The 14,545-nt window shown below is 37.2% G+C and overlaps 2 protein-coding genes across 2 annotated transcripts in view; both read right to left on the reverse strand.

Moving 5' to 3' along the window:
- The window catches only part of LOC106710435, a 92,740-nt gene extending 79,033 nt beyond the window's left edge, over nt 1–13,707 (reverse strand). The window contains exon 1 of the mRNA XM_045680319.1: nt 13,232–13,707. The gene's annotated coding sequence lies outside the window, so the exon portion shown is untranslated. The remainder of the gene's footprint in view (nt 1–13,231) is intronic.
- On the reverse strand, nt 2,592–6,848 carry LOC123721500 (uncharacterized protein K02A2.6-like). The gene has a single exon (XM_045680316.1). The coding sequence runs from the start codon at nt 6,846–6,848 to the stop codon at nt 2,787–2,789; it is 4,062 nt and encodes a 1,353-aa protein (XP_045536272.1). The 3' UTR covers nt 2,592–2,786.
- Nucleotides 13,708–14,545: the final 838 nt, after the last annotated feature.

The following is a 14,545-nucleotide window of genomic DNA, read 5'->3' on the forward strand; positions in this document are numbered from 1 at the left end:
CCATAGTACAACCACGGCTCTCTTGGATGTTAGTGACAACATTATCACTGCTCAGGATAACGGAATGTGTACAATCTTGGTGCTTCTAGATTTTTCAAGGGCCTTTGATTGTATAGACTTATCCCTGCTTCTATCTAAAATGGCCTTTTATGGATTCGATCCAGATACGGTCAGTTGGTTCCAAAGCTTCCTCACTGGCCGTAGTCAGTGCGTCGAAATAGTGCAGGAAGAGGGTCGGACGCAGCGTTCTGCTTATAGTACCCTTGAAAGAGGTGCACCTCAGGGAACAATCCTCTCTCCTCTTCTTTTTACTTTATATACAACAGACATAGTTAAGTGCATACGAAATTGTAAATATCACCTATACGCTGACGATCTACAAATTTATATTTCATTTAAAGCCACCGAATGGGCCTCCACCATACGATCACTTAACGAAGACCTTGAGAGAATACAGAACTGGTCCCAAAACAACTGCCTCGTCCTCAATCCCGCTAAGACTAAATATATCGTTTTTGGATCTAAGTATCAGTTAAATAGTGTACCTACAGACTGTCAGGTTAAGTTAGGGTCCGAGAGCATCGAGCGTGTTTACGAAGCCAGAAGCTTAGGATTGTACCTTGATCCAAACCTGCGCTATGAAAAGTATATTTCCGGAGTCATTAGGAGCTGCTTCTATAGGTTAAAAGTGCTGTACAAAGTTCGGAAATACCTCAATGAACAACTTCGCATACAACTGGTTGAATCGCTGGTACTGTCTAAACTGAATTATGCTGATACAGTGTACGGCCCTTGTTTATACGCTAAGACCGGAAAGTTAATTCAGAGGGTACAAAATGCATGCGCCCGGTTTTGTTTTTCTATACCGCCTAGAAGTCACGTTACGCCCTTTTTAAATGAGCACAATATTCTAAAAATCGAATATCGCAGAAAACTACACTTGGCGTGTCTACTTTTTCAGGTTATAAAGTCGCAGGCCCCTAAATATCTGTTCTCTAAACTAAAGTGGTCAAAAGGTAGATGCGCTGAGCGAAAGCAGCGGTTCCTGCAGCTCAGCACGCAGCGACACAAATCTACGGCGTTCCGAGGTAGTTTCCGCTACGCTGCTACCCGGTGCTGGAATAACATTCCGCCGCCAGTCAAGAGCGCGCAAACAAAATTAACTTTTAAAAATAAATTTAAATGCTTTCTCATGGAGATACAAAAAAGTAAATAACAATAACTTATTCATTAAAATGCGGATAACTAAATTACGAGTACTTATTGTAGAACCTCCATCGAATCTCTTTTTTTATTTTTTTTTTGCTTCCAATTTTTATTATGATAAATGGAAATACATTTTTTTTTATTTACGTTACTATATTATTATTATTATTTTTTTATTATTATTATTTTATTTAGCAGTATTAGCAGATGTACATACTATCATGATTATAGGTTGGTCTCGGAATTTATCCTAAAAACATTAGACTGCTCTTTAAATTGTAAAGGAATATTTATACTTCACTTATTTTATCACCTGCTGTAACTGACGTGCTGCGGAGTTCAAGGCTTTTGCAGAATATCAGTGTTTCTGCCCCCATGGCAAAGAAACATACAGCTGAGCAAAGGCCCTATCTGTTCTGCATTGCAACGCTTAGTTATAATTTGTTTATTATTATTTTTAGTTTTTTTTTATGTACATTACTTTTCGTGTCCTTAGTTTTAATTATATTAGTGATCTTTAGGTTTTATTTTCTTTTAATGTTTAATTGTATTATAAGTGTTGTAATGTCTTTGAACGGATTAAATGTCTTATTATTATTATTATTATTATTAAATCATATTCATCACGTTCTTATGATTACCGTAATTACTAAATAATGCAAAATAGAAATAATAAAATTTAAATTCTTAACCGTTCAGTGATGAAATTTAACATACATTTTTTCACTTTTCGCTGAACAAAAGTTATTAGCATAATGCAAATATTTAAAGATATGTATTATTACCGTTTTACAACGGTAAATTAACGGTAAAATTTTTAAAACCATGCATATTTGACTTCAAAGTATTTTGCGCGCGACTTTTACTTATTTGTATGACCATGTACTTAACTTCCTGGCAATAAATAACACATACTGGATAACAGTCAATACAAAACATATTTTTTATTAATTCTTACAACATTGTATTAAAAATTAGAAAACTTTCACAACTCTAATACTGTTTATTGTACGCAATTTTCCGCTCTATTTTTCAATTCTTATTGTTAGTTGCTCATCGACTTTATTTCTTTATATTTAAAATATATATTGTACAAAAATTGTAACCATATTTAGACCTATTTCCCGAAGCGAATTTTTACATACATTTAAGCACAAACCGAAAAATGGGCATCAAATGAAGAGGCTTGACGAGCAGATTATGATACATAATGAAAAATCCGAAATGGCCAAGTCACAAAATGGCGGAAAACATTTTTTTATGTAGGTACAACAGCCACATCGTGAGTATTAAAAGAAAAGATTTGACTATTAGAATAGCATTTTAATAGAAAAATGGTCTATGGGTGTTACGTATTGGGAGTAATGAAACGATTGCTTGCTTAGCGCAGACTGTTTATTCAAATCGCTGTCACATTAGCGGCGGGCGCAGCCGCCAGTTCGGAAACACGCGCAGGGCAAGCGCATACACAACATCCCTCCCCCTTTAGATGTGACATAACATTTAACCCTAAACTCTGAGAAAGACAATACAATTATACAACTTTTATATACAGTAGCTTATTACTAACACAATTATATTCATTGACTATCCAACTCTAAACAATCGGACGGCGCAGGGCGCCTTACCCCTCGAGTTACAGTCACATTGGGATGGTTGATAGGAGGTGTGACCGGAAGCGAGCATGCTTCCTCACCTCCCCCCTCAGATAGGCCCCTATCACTATCCTGTGCGACTCCTGGCATTCCTGAGGATGTTAACGATATTGGCATACTATCAACAACCTCATCAAAATCATCAACATCCCACGTGTTTAAGTTCTTATTAGTATAGTCGGCTTTGCATAACCATAATTGATTTTTGTGTTTTTTTAGTGTAGCTAAAGTTTCATTATCTTGTATTACGTACAATACTTTGCCCAGTCGCCGTAACACAATACCCTTATGCCAGGTGAACTTATTTTTACCACTAAATTTTTTGTATAGCACATGTTCACCAGGGGAAAAGGAAGATTTATTTTTCCCACCATGGGCTGTGATTTGCGACTGCTGCCTAACCTCAACAAAATCGGCAAGGGCGCCGAACGAGGGCGACGGCTCTCTGGGATTAATTAAATCCAACCGCGATTTAAGTTTACGCCCGTACACCAGTTCTGCTGGGGATAGACCTGTGGTGGAGTGAATTGAATTTCGATAGTCAAACAGAAACTTGAGGAGACGTAACTTACATTCCTTCACTGTACGACTAGACATAACGCTACTTTTGATGCCTTTTTTCACAACCTTTACCATACTTTCCGCTTGACCATTGCTGGCTGGATGGTATGCCGGTGTAGTCAAGTGCTTGATTCCATTTCCTAAGCAGAACCTTGAGAACTCTTGCGAGGCAAAGGAGGGTCCGTTGTCGCTCACAATCGTGTTCGGTATCCCATAACGCGCAATGTATTCGTAAAACCGTTCGATTACTGCATTCGACGTTGTGTTTGCGTTCATGTCGTATACCTCAACCCATTTGGTATACGAGTCTACGACGACCAAATACGACCGACCGTTTAACGGCCCTAAGAAGTCGATGTGCACCCTGTGAAACGGCTGAGGAGGAAACTTCCACGGCGCAAGCTTAGCACGCGGCGGTGACGGCCTCAGCCGGGTGCACACCTCACAGGACCCGATTAAATTTTCAATAGCGTCGTCAACGCCCGGAAACCAAAATCTGGATCTCGCTTCAGCCTTGGTTTTAACTATCCCTAAATGGGACGTATGCAATTCGTTCATTACCTTTTTACGTAATGAACTTGGAATGATTACTTTATGGCCCCTCATTAAGCATCCATTTTCTACCGATAGCTGATTTCGACATAAAAAGTACGGCTTCAACTTTAAATCTGCTACTTTATGTGGCCAGCCGTTTAGAACATAATTCACAACGCGGGATAATATTACGTCTTTGGATGTTTCATGACGTAATTCGCTTACGGTAATAGGCAACGTTCCGTCCACCACGAAGCAAACATATGCGGCCCTATCGCACAGCGCCGCGGCGGCGTCTGCGCACGACGCGCGCCCCGCCTTCGTGGTCACCGCGCCGCGCTCCCCCGCCCCCGCCAAGCTCGCGCGGGAAAGATAGTCCGCGCTGTTATCGGCGCTGCGAACATATTCTATAACGTAATTATACGCGCTTAAAAACATCGCGTAACGTTGCAGCCTATTTGCTGACACTTCTGGAATACCCTTATGTGGACCGAAGATGGAGATCAAAGGCTTGTGATCGGTTCGTAAGACGAAAGGGTCCGATCGACCGTATAAGTACTGGTGAAACCGACGCACACCGAATATAATCGCAGTCGCTTCCTTTTGTATTTGCGAGTATCTATGCTCGGCGGGCGTGAGTGTGCGCGACGCGTACGCAACCGGCCGCTCCGTGCCGTCTTTCCCCACTTGTGACAAAATCGCCCCGAGACCGGTGGGGGATGCGTCGACCGTTAGAATAAGTTTGGCGCTTTGATCAAAATGTGCCAAAACCGAATCCGACGCTAGACACTTTTTTATAGATGAGAAAGCGTCCGAGTGAATTTTTGTCCACTTCCAGTTACTATTCTTTTTTAACAATTCGTACAATGGACTTAACATCATTGATGCACCGGGTACAAAATTTCTATAATAGTTTGCTAGCCCTAAAAACGATTGCAACTGACTCACATTACTTGGCCTAGGTGCGTTTAGTATGGCTTTAACTTTTTCCGGCGATTTTTTAAGACCATTTTTGTTAATTACATAACCTAAATAACTGATCTCGTCTTTAAAAAATTCGCACTTTTCCTTTTGAAGTGTTAACCCCGCGTCTTCGAGCCTCTGCAATACGGAACTTAGTCGCGTCAAGTGCTCCTCCCTATTACGACCTGTAATCAAAATATCGTCGAGGAGACACAATACCCCGTCTAAGCCCGACAACACGGTCTCCATGGCGCGCTGAAAAATCGCCGGAGCTGAGGACAGACCGAATACGAGCCGTGTGTACTGATAAAGTCCACGGTGCGTGTTGATGCACGTCAGCTTCTGTGAGTCCTCGTCGAGACACAGCTGATTGTACGCGCTGGACAAGTCTAGCTTCGTAAACTGTTCGCCGCCGTGCAGCTTCGAGAACAACTCATTGACAGTCGGCAAGGGAAACTGCTCGACGACTAGCTGCTTGTTAATACTAACCGAGTAGTCGGCGCATATTCTTACGGAGCCGTTCCTTTTTAGGACTGGCACGATGGGGGACGCATATTCGGAATGGTCAACAGGTTTCAGGACACCTAGGTCGACTAGCCTATTTAACTCGTCTGTAACCTTTTCCCTGAGAGCGAAAGCAATGGGTCGCGCTTTAAAGAACGTCGGCTTCGAATTTTCTTTCAAAAATAATTTTATTTTATACTTTTTAAAACAACCCAAATTGTCGGAAAATGTTTTATAAAAACGAGTCTGAAGCTGTTCTATCGAGAGCGGTGACCCACAATATTTTACTGGAGCTAGTTCTAAGTGGAACTTCGAGATAAAATCCCTGCCGAGAAGTGCCGGGCCCCCGCCACGTACCACGTATACGTCTATAGCGCGAGTGACCCCACCGAACGACATTTGTGACTCACGCATAACACCTAAACAGTGTATTCTTTGGCCCGTGTAACTCATTAACTTTTTATTCGAAGGCGACAATGACACATGAAAATGCCGTTTAAAAGTAATCTCGGAAATAACCGTTACAGCGGACCCGCTGTCAATTTCAAATTTTAAAGTGACCCCATTTAAATTAACAGACTCCACCATAGGTTCACCCCTGAAAGATCGGATATTATACAACTCACCGCCGTCGTCGTTCTCGCCCTTCCCGCTCGTCACAGCTGACGTCAGATTCACCTTCTTGCACATGCGTCGGAGGTGACCCTTTTGATTACATTTTTTGCACGTATTATTAATGAAACGACACTCTGGCGACCTGTGGTTAAAATAACCACACACGGAACACTGCACTTTTCCCGACTTTCTCTCACTCACTTCTTGTTCACATTTGTTCGACTGTCCGATTTTACATAGCACTTCTGTATGCGCGGTAACGACACCGCTCGAGACTGCTCCCGTCCGCGCGCATCTGATGTTCTCGGCCTGCTCCACCGCCCTTGCCAGGGTCAGGCTACTCAGATCCTCGGCGAAGATCGCTTCTTTTTCGAGTCCCGGTAGCATCCCCACTATGAACCGGTCGCGGAGTACTTCTTCTAGGCTGCTAAAGTTGCAATTAGCCGTGAGTCCCCGTAGTCGAGCCGCCCATTGCGTAAATGACTCCGCGGGTTGCTGCACTGCTGCGTAAAATTTGTGCCGTTCGCCGAAACCGACGCGTTTCGGCGTGAAATGAGCATCCAGGAGATCTAGAATATCTTCGTAGGGCACCTCATGGAGTTCCTTGGGCAGCGCTAGATCTGCTGCCAACTTGTATGTGCCCTCAGTGAGCGCACTAAGCAGTATAGCTCGTCGTTTAACTCCCGTCGCATCGGTTATATGGTTTACGTCGTTCGCGATAAACCACTGCGTTATGCGACTTCTATACGTTTTCCACGTTTGTTCACTGTGATTAAAACACGATAAAACACCAAAATGCATTGCAGACATTTTGGGTTTCATTTATTCAAAAGTGGGTATTTCACGCACTCGTCGCCACTGTTACGTATTGGGAGTAATGAAACGATTGCTTGCTTAGCGCAGACTGTTTATTCAAATCGCTGTCACATTAGCGGCGGGCGCAGCCGCCAGTTCGGAAACACGCGCAGGGCAAGCGCATACACAACAATGGGCTTAAAAAATATTTTAATATTACTTCTTCGGAATTTAATAACAAAATATGTACAAAAATAACCGTGAGTTCGCACTGCCGAAAGATTCGTTTAAAAATGTTACTGCGTTTCAAGAAGAATGGAAGGGATGACATTTCGTGCTAGTGTTTCTGCAGTCGAAGTCCGCTATATAATATTAATAGCTCTTGCTCGCGACTTCTTCTGCGCGAAATTAAATAAAACTTAATAAGTAGCCTATATGTTCTTCCAGACAATGTTCTACTACTAATATGCCAAATTTCATCAAGATACGTTGAGCCTTTCCAGATATACCTTCAGACAAATATCCATCCATACATCTAAACTTTCGTATTTATAATATTAGTAAGATAGAAGAGAATATATATGTTTTTTATAACCGATTGTCATAATCGCAATCATATCTTGATAAGATTAATTACCAAGAGACAAAGACTTATTCAATTGAAAAAAGATTTTATCTCAAGGGCATTTAGTGGTAACAAATTTATATTAAATAACTTTGGATTTCATCAAAAAACATGCAGAAAAAAAGTTATAAATATTCAACTGTTGGTACCGAAATTACCAAGTCGTACAATTAAAAAAAAACTTTTAAATAATTTAAAATACCCATCATTAACTTCGGATCTTACCATTATGAAGTTAAAATGTTGTGATCGTCTCCTTTACCCGCCTGCAAATAAAAAGGTTTACCTTAATGTGGCTCTAAATTTATTAAATCCATTAGCATTTTAACAATCAGGTTTTCTTATGACGAGGGCTGACAGAGACTGATCAGATATATTTGAATAAATTTCTGTTTTTACGTAGCCGACTACTGCGAAAGGATTATTGTAAATTAATCGCTAAACTAGCTGTCGCCTACTCTGTCCACGCGGCATTAAAAAAACTTTATAAGTAACCTAATGTTCTTCCAGACAATGTTCTACAACTGTACCAAATTTCATCAAGATCCGTTGAGCCGTTCTGGAGATACCCTCAAACAAACATCCATCCATCCATTTAAACATTCGCATTAATAATAGAAAATGAAAGTATAAATGGAGAACTACATTTTATTTGGCAGAATTACTTGAAAATTAAGATAATATTGTTACAACAAATAATGTTAATGACTCTCTTGTAATTTTTCAATTAGAGTCTAATAGTGATTTTTGAGACTGTTGCATGCGAAGTTACGGGTAACAGCTAGTGTAAAATAAAACATGAATATTTCTTAAAGCGAACGCAAAGACGCGAAATTGCTGTGAAACTTTAATACGATCCGAGTGCTGGAAAGACTTTCGTCGGAATTTTATTTTTCTCCCGAGGTTAACCTCATTTCTGCAAAAAGCTGGATGGCAGACAGCTGCCACGTTTATAACCTTTCTTATTTATGTTTTTTTTTATCGGGCATAAGTTAAATCACGTATATATCCGCATACTTTTATAAGTGCTTCAAATTGCAAAATTTTCCTGAAAATGAAATTTTTTGAACCTCTTATACCAAGCATTTTAAGATTTCTGCATTTATTATTATCACAGTAGTGAGACATTTTTAAATATGACATGATACTAAAACATTATATTTCAAGTGAGTATAAACGTGGGTTTCCACTGCATACACACACATAACATATTCGCACACCTTTCATTTTTTAATAAACCGAGATAACTACGTATACATTTATATACAGTTTCGGCAGTGAAAACCAACGATAAAAACCACTGTATACATTACTGGCACACTATCCAATTTGCGTTCTAAATAGCGGTTCCCACTAACGAAAACGATGTGAAATAAAAATCGCAGACAGCACCATTAGTCGATTGGTCTCATGGCGAGCGTTGACCGATTCCATACTATACTTAACATTTTCACCCACATTCGAATCTGTACAACTACATTAAATTTATGAGTTCGTTGTTACTGTTTCCCCTCATTTGGATTTCAATTATTTTTATTATGTTGTACTAGCTGACGCCCGCAACTGCGTCCGCGCGCAATTAAAAAAATACTAAATATTGTATACAATAAAAAACACATATTTTTTACATTGATAAATTATAAAATTAGAATAAATCAGCAAGGAGAGAATGTGTTTACTCTTAGATGTTATAGAACACTTATATTTTAAGATATTGCATACTAAATAAACGATCGATCGAAGTTTCGCCCAATTCGGAAAACCCGGTTCGATACCCGGGCGGGGATATACATTGTTGCATAACGTGGCGTAATATTTATTTAATTCAATTATCAATTATATTTATTTATTATTATTTAATATTTGTTTAATAATTTAATAATCAAATTGCTTTCGAATCACACTTTATCAAGACATCAAGAAAAAAATAGCAATTGCCTCTTTGTTTCTAATTGCTTTATCAGTGATCTACTTGTATTTTTCAATTATAAACGTATAAAAAAATAAATACAATACAAGTATAGTCCATCCACGATAACTCAGCATGAGTTATTAAATAGCAACCCTAACACATAAATGGATCGTAACACCCTTATTTAAAAAACGTTAACGTCATTTTTAACTCTCACGTCTAAATGCGTCTAATAAATAATTAAACACGTTTGAGAACTTAGAGCAAGCTATTCGCCGCATATTTAAAAAATTAATTTGTAATCTTACTAATATTATAAATGCGAATGTTTAGATGGATTGATGTTTATTAGAAGGTATCTCCAGAACGGTTGAACGGATCTCGCAGACATTTGGCACAGGTATAGACTATGGAGTCTGGAAGAGCACATAAGCTACTGTTTAAGTTTATTCTTTAATTCCGCGCGGACGGAGCCTCGGGCGTCTGCTAGTATTTGACAAATTATTTTACAGTGTGGTTTGGCGTTGATTTTAAGTATTGTCGTGTGAAAGTTTTACAATTTCTTACTGTTCAAAAATTGCAGTTATCGTGGTTTGACTGTATCGCTGGCGATTTGCAATCAACATACCTGTTTATGAATACATGTCATAAATCACATATCACTCGTAATTAAATCTATTTACATATTTATATATCTGCATTTTTTATCTTTATATTCACTTAAATTATGAAATTGATTTTATGTTTATTTTTTCCTTACACACATTAAATACATAGTATTTTTTTGCTAAAATTTCTACTTATTTTATAACTTTGTTTTCTATTTACGAAGGGTAGACAAAAGCACAAATTAATTTGATAGTAATTTGAGTTCTCCCTCTTGGGAATTATACTATATCCTTTAATTATAGTCTTAACACATTCTAGCAAAGGAAAAAACTGCATTTACCTATGAACCTAACCTTTACTTACTATATTAAATAATTAAATATATAACATTAACTTATATACACAATCTTATTTTAGAGGACGTTTTGGCGAGGAAACAAATCGTGCATTGTCATCAGTTAGTCGACACGGTGCCTCAGTTGGCGAGCGTCTGCAAAGATAAAGGTCGACCGTAGTTAAATATAAAATGAATAACGCAATGTTTGTTGTTCTCTACCTGTCATAATAATGCAGAAAAGGTTCGGTTAATATCGACATTTTAAACCAATTTCGACCGATCCCTTAAACAACCCAACTGATTAGATCTTAAAATGTTAAGTCATTTTCTTACTGGGTACGAAAAAGTATACATTTAAAAAGCTATAAATTTAAGTTATAATTTTATTAATAATAACAAAGTATCACAGCATTTGAAGTCGTAAACTTAATCTTAGGTTGGGCGAAAGTGGTCAGGAGTTGGCGCTATCGGAGTGAAAGTGAGCATCGGAAAGTCGCGGCCCCTCTCCACTGGCTAGCTTTACGTGTCCTTAGCGCTTCCTCTTGGACCAGTTGTGCTTTGTCCCCCTTTAACATCATACATGTAAGTGAGATGTAGAACAATAACATCCAAACATATTTATTTTCTCGTAAATGGAAAATTTTCACAAAAACTTCGGTGTAAATAGAATCAGCCTTGACCTATTTAAAAATCTATCAAAACGGAACTCTTGAAACGTCAATTAAGTTATCTTAAACACGACTGCCGATGGATGGCAAATAAATCAATAGGAAAAAACAAATTAATTAAATCTGGTGTGCTTGCATACAAAAAACGGCCAAGTGCGAGTCGGACTAGCGCATCGAGTGTTCCGTACAAACTTGGAAATATATAAGTAAAATGTACGGTATTCGCAATTTTTCCTTTATCTGTACTATAAGACGTTGATTCGTACCAAATTTCAAGATTCTGAGTTCACGGAAAGTACTCTGTAGGTTCTGATTCACTTGCGTGTGCCGAAAATCTGCGGAAATATGCGGCATATATGGCTGTATCTTTTCACTGAGTCGGCTTAAAAGTTTGATTTTTTTTCACAACTGTAAGAGACAGTAGACATGAGTATTTGATATAAATTCCAGCTTAATACCTCCACGCGTTCTGGAGAAATACGGTTTTGACAGACAGAAGGACGGACGAGAAAGTGATATGCTATAAGGGTTCCAATATTTCCTCTTGATGTATGGAACCCTAAAAATATCTAGAATATATTATTCAATTACAAAGAGTGGTTCTCTACAACTTCTTGTATCAAGGTAAACGGAATGAAATTAGGAAAAACTGGGGAACCTAACAAAATTTTGGCTATTCCTAAAAATTAATAAATTATAGTCTTTATTATTACTTTTGTTTGAGGATGAGATTATGTCTACTGAAAACAACCTTTTTAAAAAGTAACAAAGCAATGCTCATTCCAGTTGTAAGCACTACACCAAAAATATATTTGGGTACACACAAATTAATTAGAAATGAGAAATTATATTTACACACATTAATGGCTGATAATTTCATTTATTGTCTATTGATTTATTCTGAAATGTTTCAAGGTTAGAATTCAAGATACAAACATATATATTTTTAAAAAGTCTGTGATTAAAGCCTTGTAAAGGTAAAATTATTTAGATAAGTTTGTTACAATTTGTTATTTACATTAATTTCTAGTACATGTGTGTGGTATTAGGTATACATTTTTATGTATTTTTCTAGTCCAAGATTTTAGTTTTTTCACTGTGCATTACTTTCTCATGGTTGATATTTCCGAAATAAATGCAAGTCAACATTTTCATTTATCATTTTACTAGCTATTGCAACTCTATCCGCGCGGAATTAAAAAATCGTGTGTATTCGTCCAGACTATGCATGTGTGCCATATTTCAAGATCCCTCGAGCCATTTCGGAGATACCTTCAAACAAACATCCATCCATCCATCTAACATTAGCATTTATAATATTAGTAAGATAAAAATATAGAAAAACTCTGAGAAATAGAAGACTGGAGGCCGCTGCAAGATGTTTGTTGCAAATTTATCATTTATAAATATAATTAAATAACACAATTGACACCCAACAAGGCTAGTTTATCTATATATAACAATAAATATCAAAGTGTCAGCTATTTGTTTTACTATTAGAGATAATGACATACATAATTACTGATAACTGGTTTAAGTGAATGCAGATAACATTTTTGTTTGTCAATGTTATTAACAATTAATGTCATCACATTTTAAATAATTGACTTGTGTGCAATATATGTAATAGAAGCTTTTGCCTGCGACACTGTCCATGCGGAATAAAAAAACTCAATAAGTAGTCTATGTGTACCGTTGAGCTATACCAGAGATACCTACAAACAAACATCCATTCATCTTGAAGCTTACATCATCATCATCATCATCTGAGGCGCTACAGCCTCGGTTGGGCCTGGGCCTGGTCAAGTAAATTCCAAGCTTACATAGTTAATTAAAATGAAGAGTTACAAAAGAGTAGCATCTATATGAGATGTCAGCAACATCAGATAAACCAGTTTCAAATAAATAAAAAATGTATAAAGATGGACAATAGGAGTAGTAATTGTGGTCCTTGCATATTCTATTTATGTAAATTATTTATCAATGTAAGATGTTATTACATTTATGATTTTCGTTGTAGTCAACAGTCATTTAAGAATAAAAATTTATGTACTGAGGTTAATAGAGTTGAATCTAAAGATTTCAAATACATTAAATTTGCTATTATGGACAATTTTTTTTTTACAAATTGTATAGAAAAGTATATATGTCATTTTTACTAATTCATTAATCACAAATTGTTTTACTAGTATTTTTAAGACAGAAATTCTAAAGAAAAAAGTTGTTCGTAATCCGATTAACACTCACCAGCCGAAAGACAGCTCCGGAGAAACACGTATAAAGCATCAGCATGGCTCGAAATCGAAACACAAAACGACAGCGATATCACAATTTACATTCACATACAATCGAGTCGATACCAATGACCACGTTCACAAAACACGTAATATTATCACACCGTAAATAGATTACCCAAATATGGCAGTAAACAATGACCAGCCAACAACAGAATACAATAAAGCAAACGTTTTTCACCAATAGTACACAAATAAGACACCGTGGTAACTACTTGCGAAACGATAATGTTGTCAATCTACGTCAAATTAAAGATATTGTTTTGCTATAAAACAAATTTCGTTTCAATATAATACCAGTAGGTTAGATTATCAAACATTTTTATTACGAAAAAGAGTATTCACTACAATATTAAGTTGTGCCCTAAAAGAGCAATTCGCAATATGACGAACTAAACACGATCCATCTTAACACGAATCAACAGAAAACTGGAACTGGATCTGGAATCTAGACGGAGTTGCCAACAAAAAAATACTGCATTAAAATGACATAACGATTGACAGCTCAAGTGATACCAATTAAAAATTTCCCAGAGCTATATTTAAATTTTTTATCATCATTTCTTTCTTTCTTAAAATTGGTATAAACAAATAACAGCTTGTATAACGCGACAAGGCAACAAATTACATTCCGATACGGACTCATGGCAATGTTTTGACATTGACAGGTCGCTGACAAGTTTCAAGGGTTACCAGTGAACAAAAATTTTATAAGTTCTTTCACAAGTCATCGATGCTGCAACTCCAAGCAATTTAAATTGATACATTCAAACACATTAGCAAATTAAGCTACATGTCGGCACGACACGATTATGCGTGATATTTAATTAAATTTCGAAATTATGAAAACGGCACCTTAAACCGTAAACCGCTGTCAAGATGATATTGTTAGAGGGTCGGGGGGGTATAGGTCACATGTTTTCGAACAATATACTTTGTATTTATATTCTTATTCCGTAGACGTCACGGATTCAGCGTAGACTAGGAATAACTATATTTCAGCCTTTTTGGACTAGAATGAATCAAACTTTTCATTCCACGTAGGAAATTATACTGCATCAATGCACATTGCTCTGTCATTGTAGAAAAATATACACAGAGGCGATTACTGCAGGTGTTTTTTTCGAACCACGTTTTTGTGACATAAGTATAATTTATTTTTAAACGCAAACTAGAAGGTAACATATACTAGTTCAGGGACAAGGTCAACAAAAAATATTACATACACATTTTTGGAAAAGTAATATTTTTTAGTCTTTATCTCTGT

Source organism: Papilio machaon, chromosome 12 (assembly GCF_912999745.1).
Source record: "Papilio machaon chromosome 12, ilPapMach1.1, whole genome shotgun sequence".
In the NCBI taxonomy this organism is placed as follows: domain Eukaryota; kingdom Metazoa; phylum Arthropoda; class Insecta; order Lepidoptera; family Papilionidae; genus Papilio; species Papilio machaon.

Excerpts from the sequence above, each read along its gene's own strand:
- LOC123721500 (XM_045680316.1), bottom strand. The coding sequence starts at position 6,848 with ATGTCTGCAATGCATTTTGGTGTTTTATCGTGTTTTAATCACAGTGAA.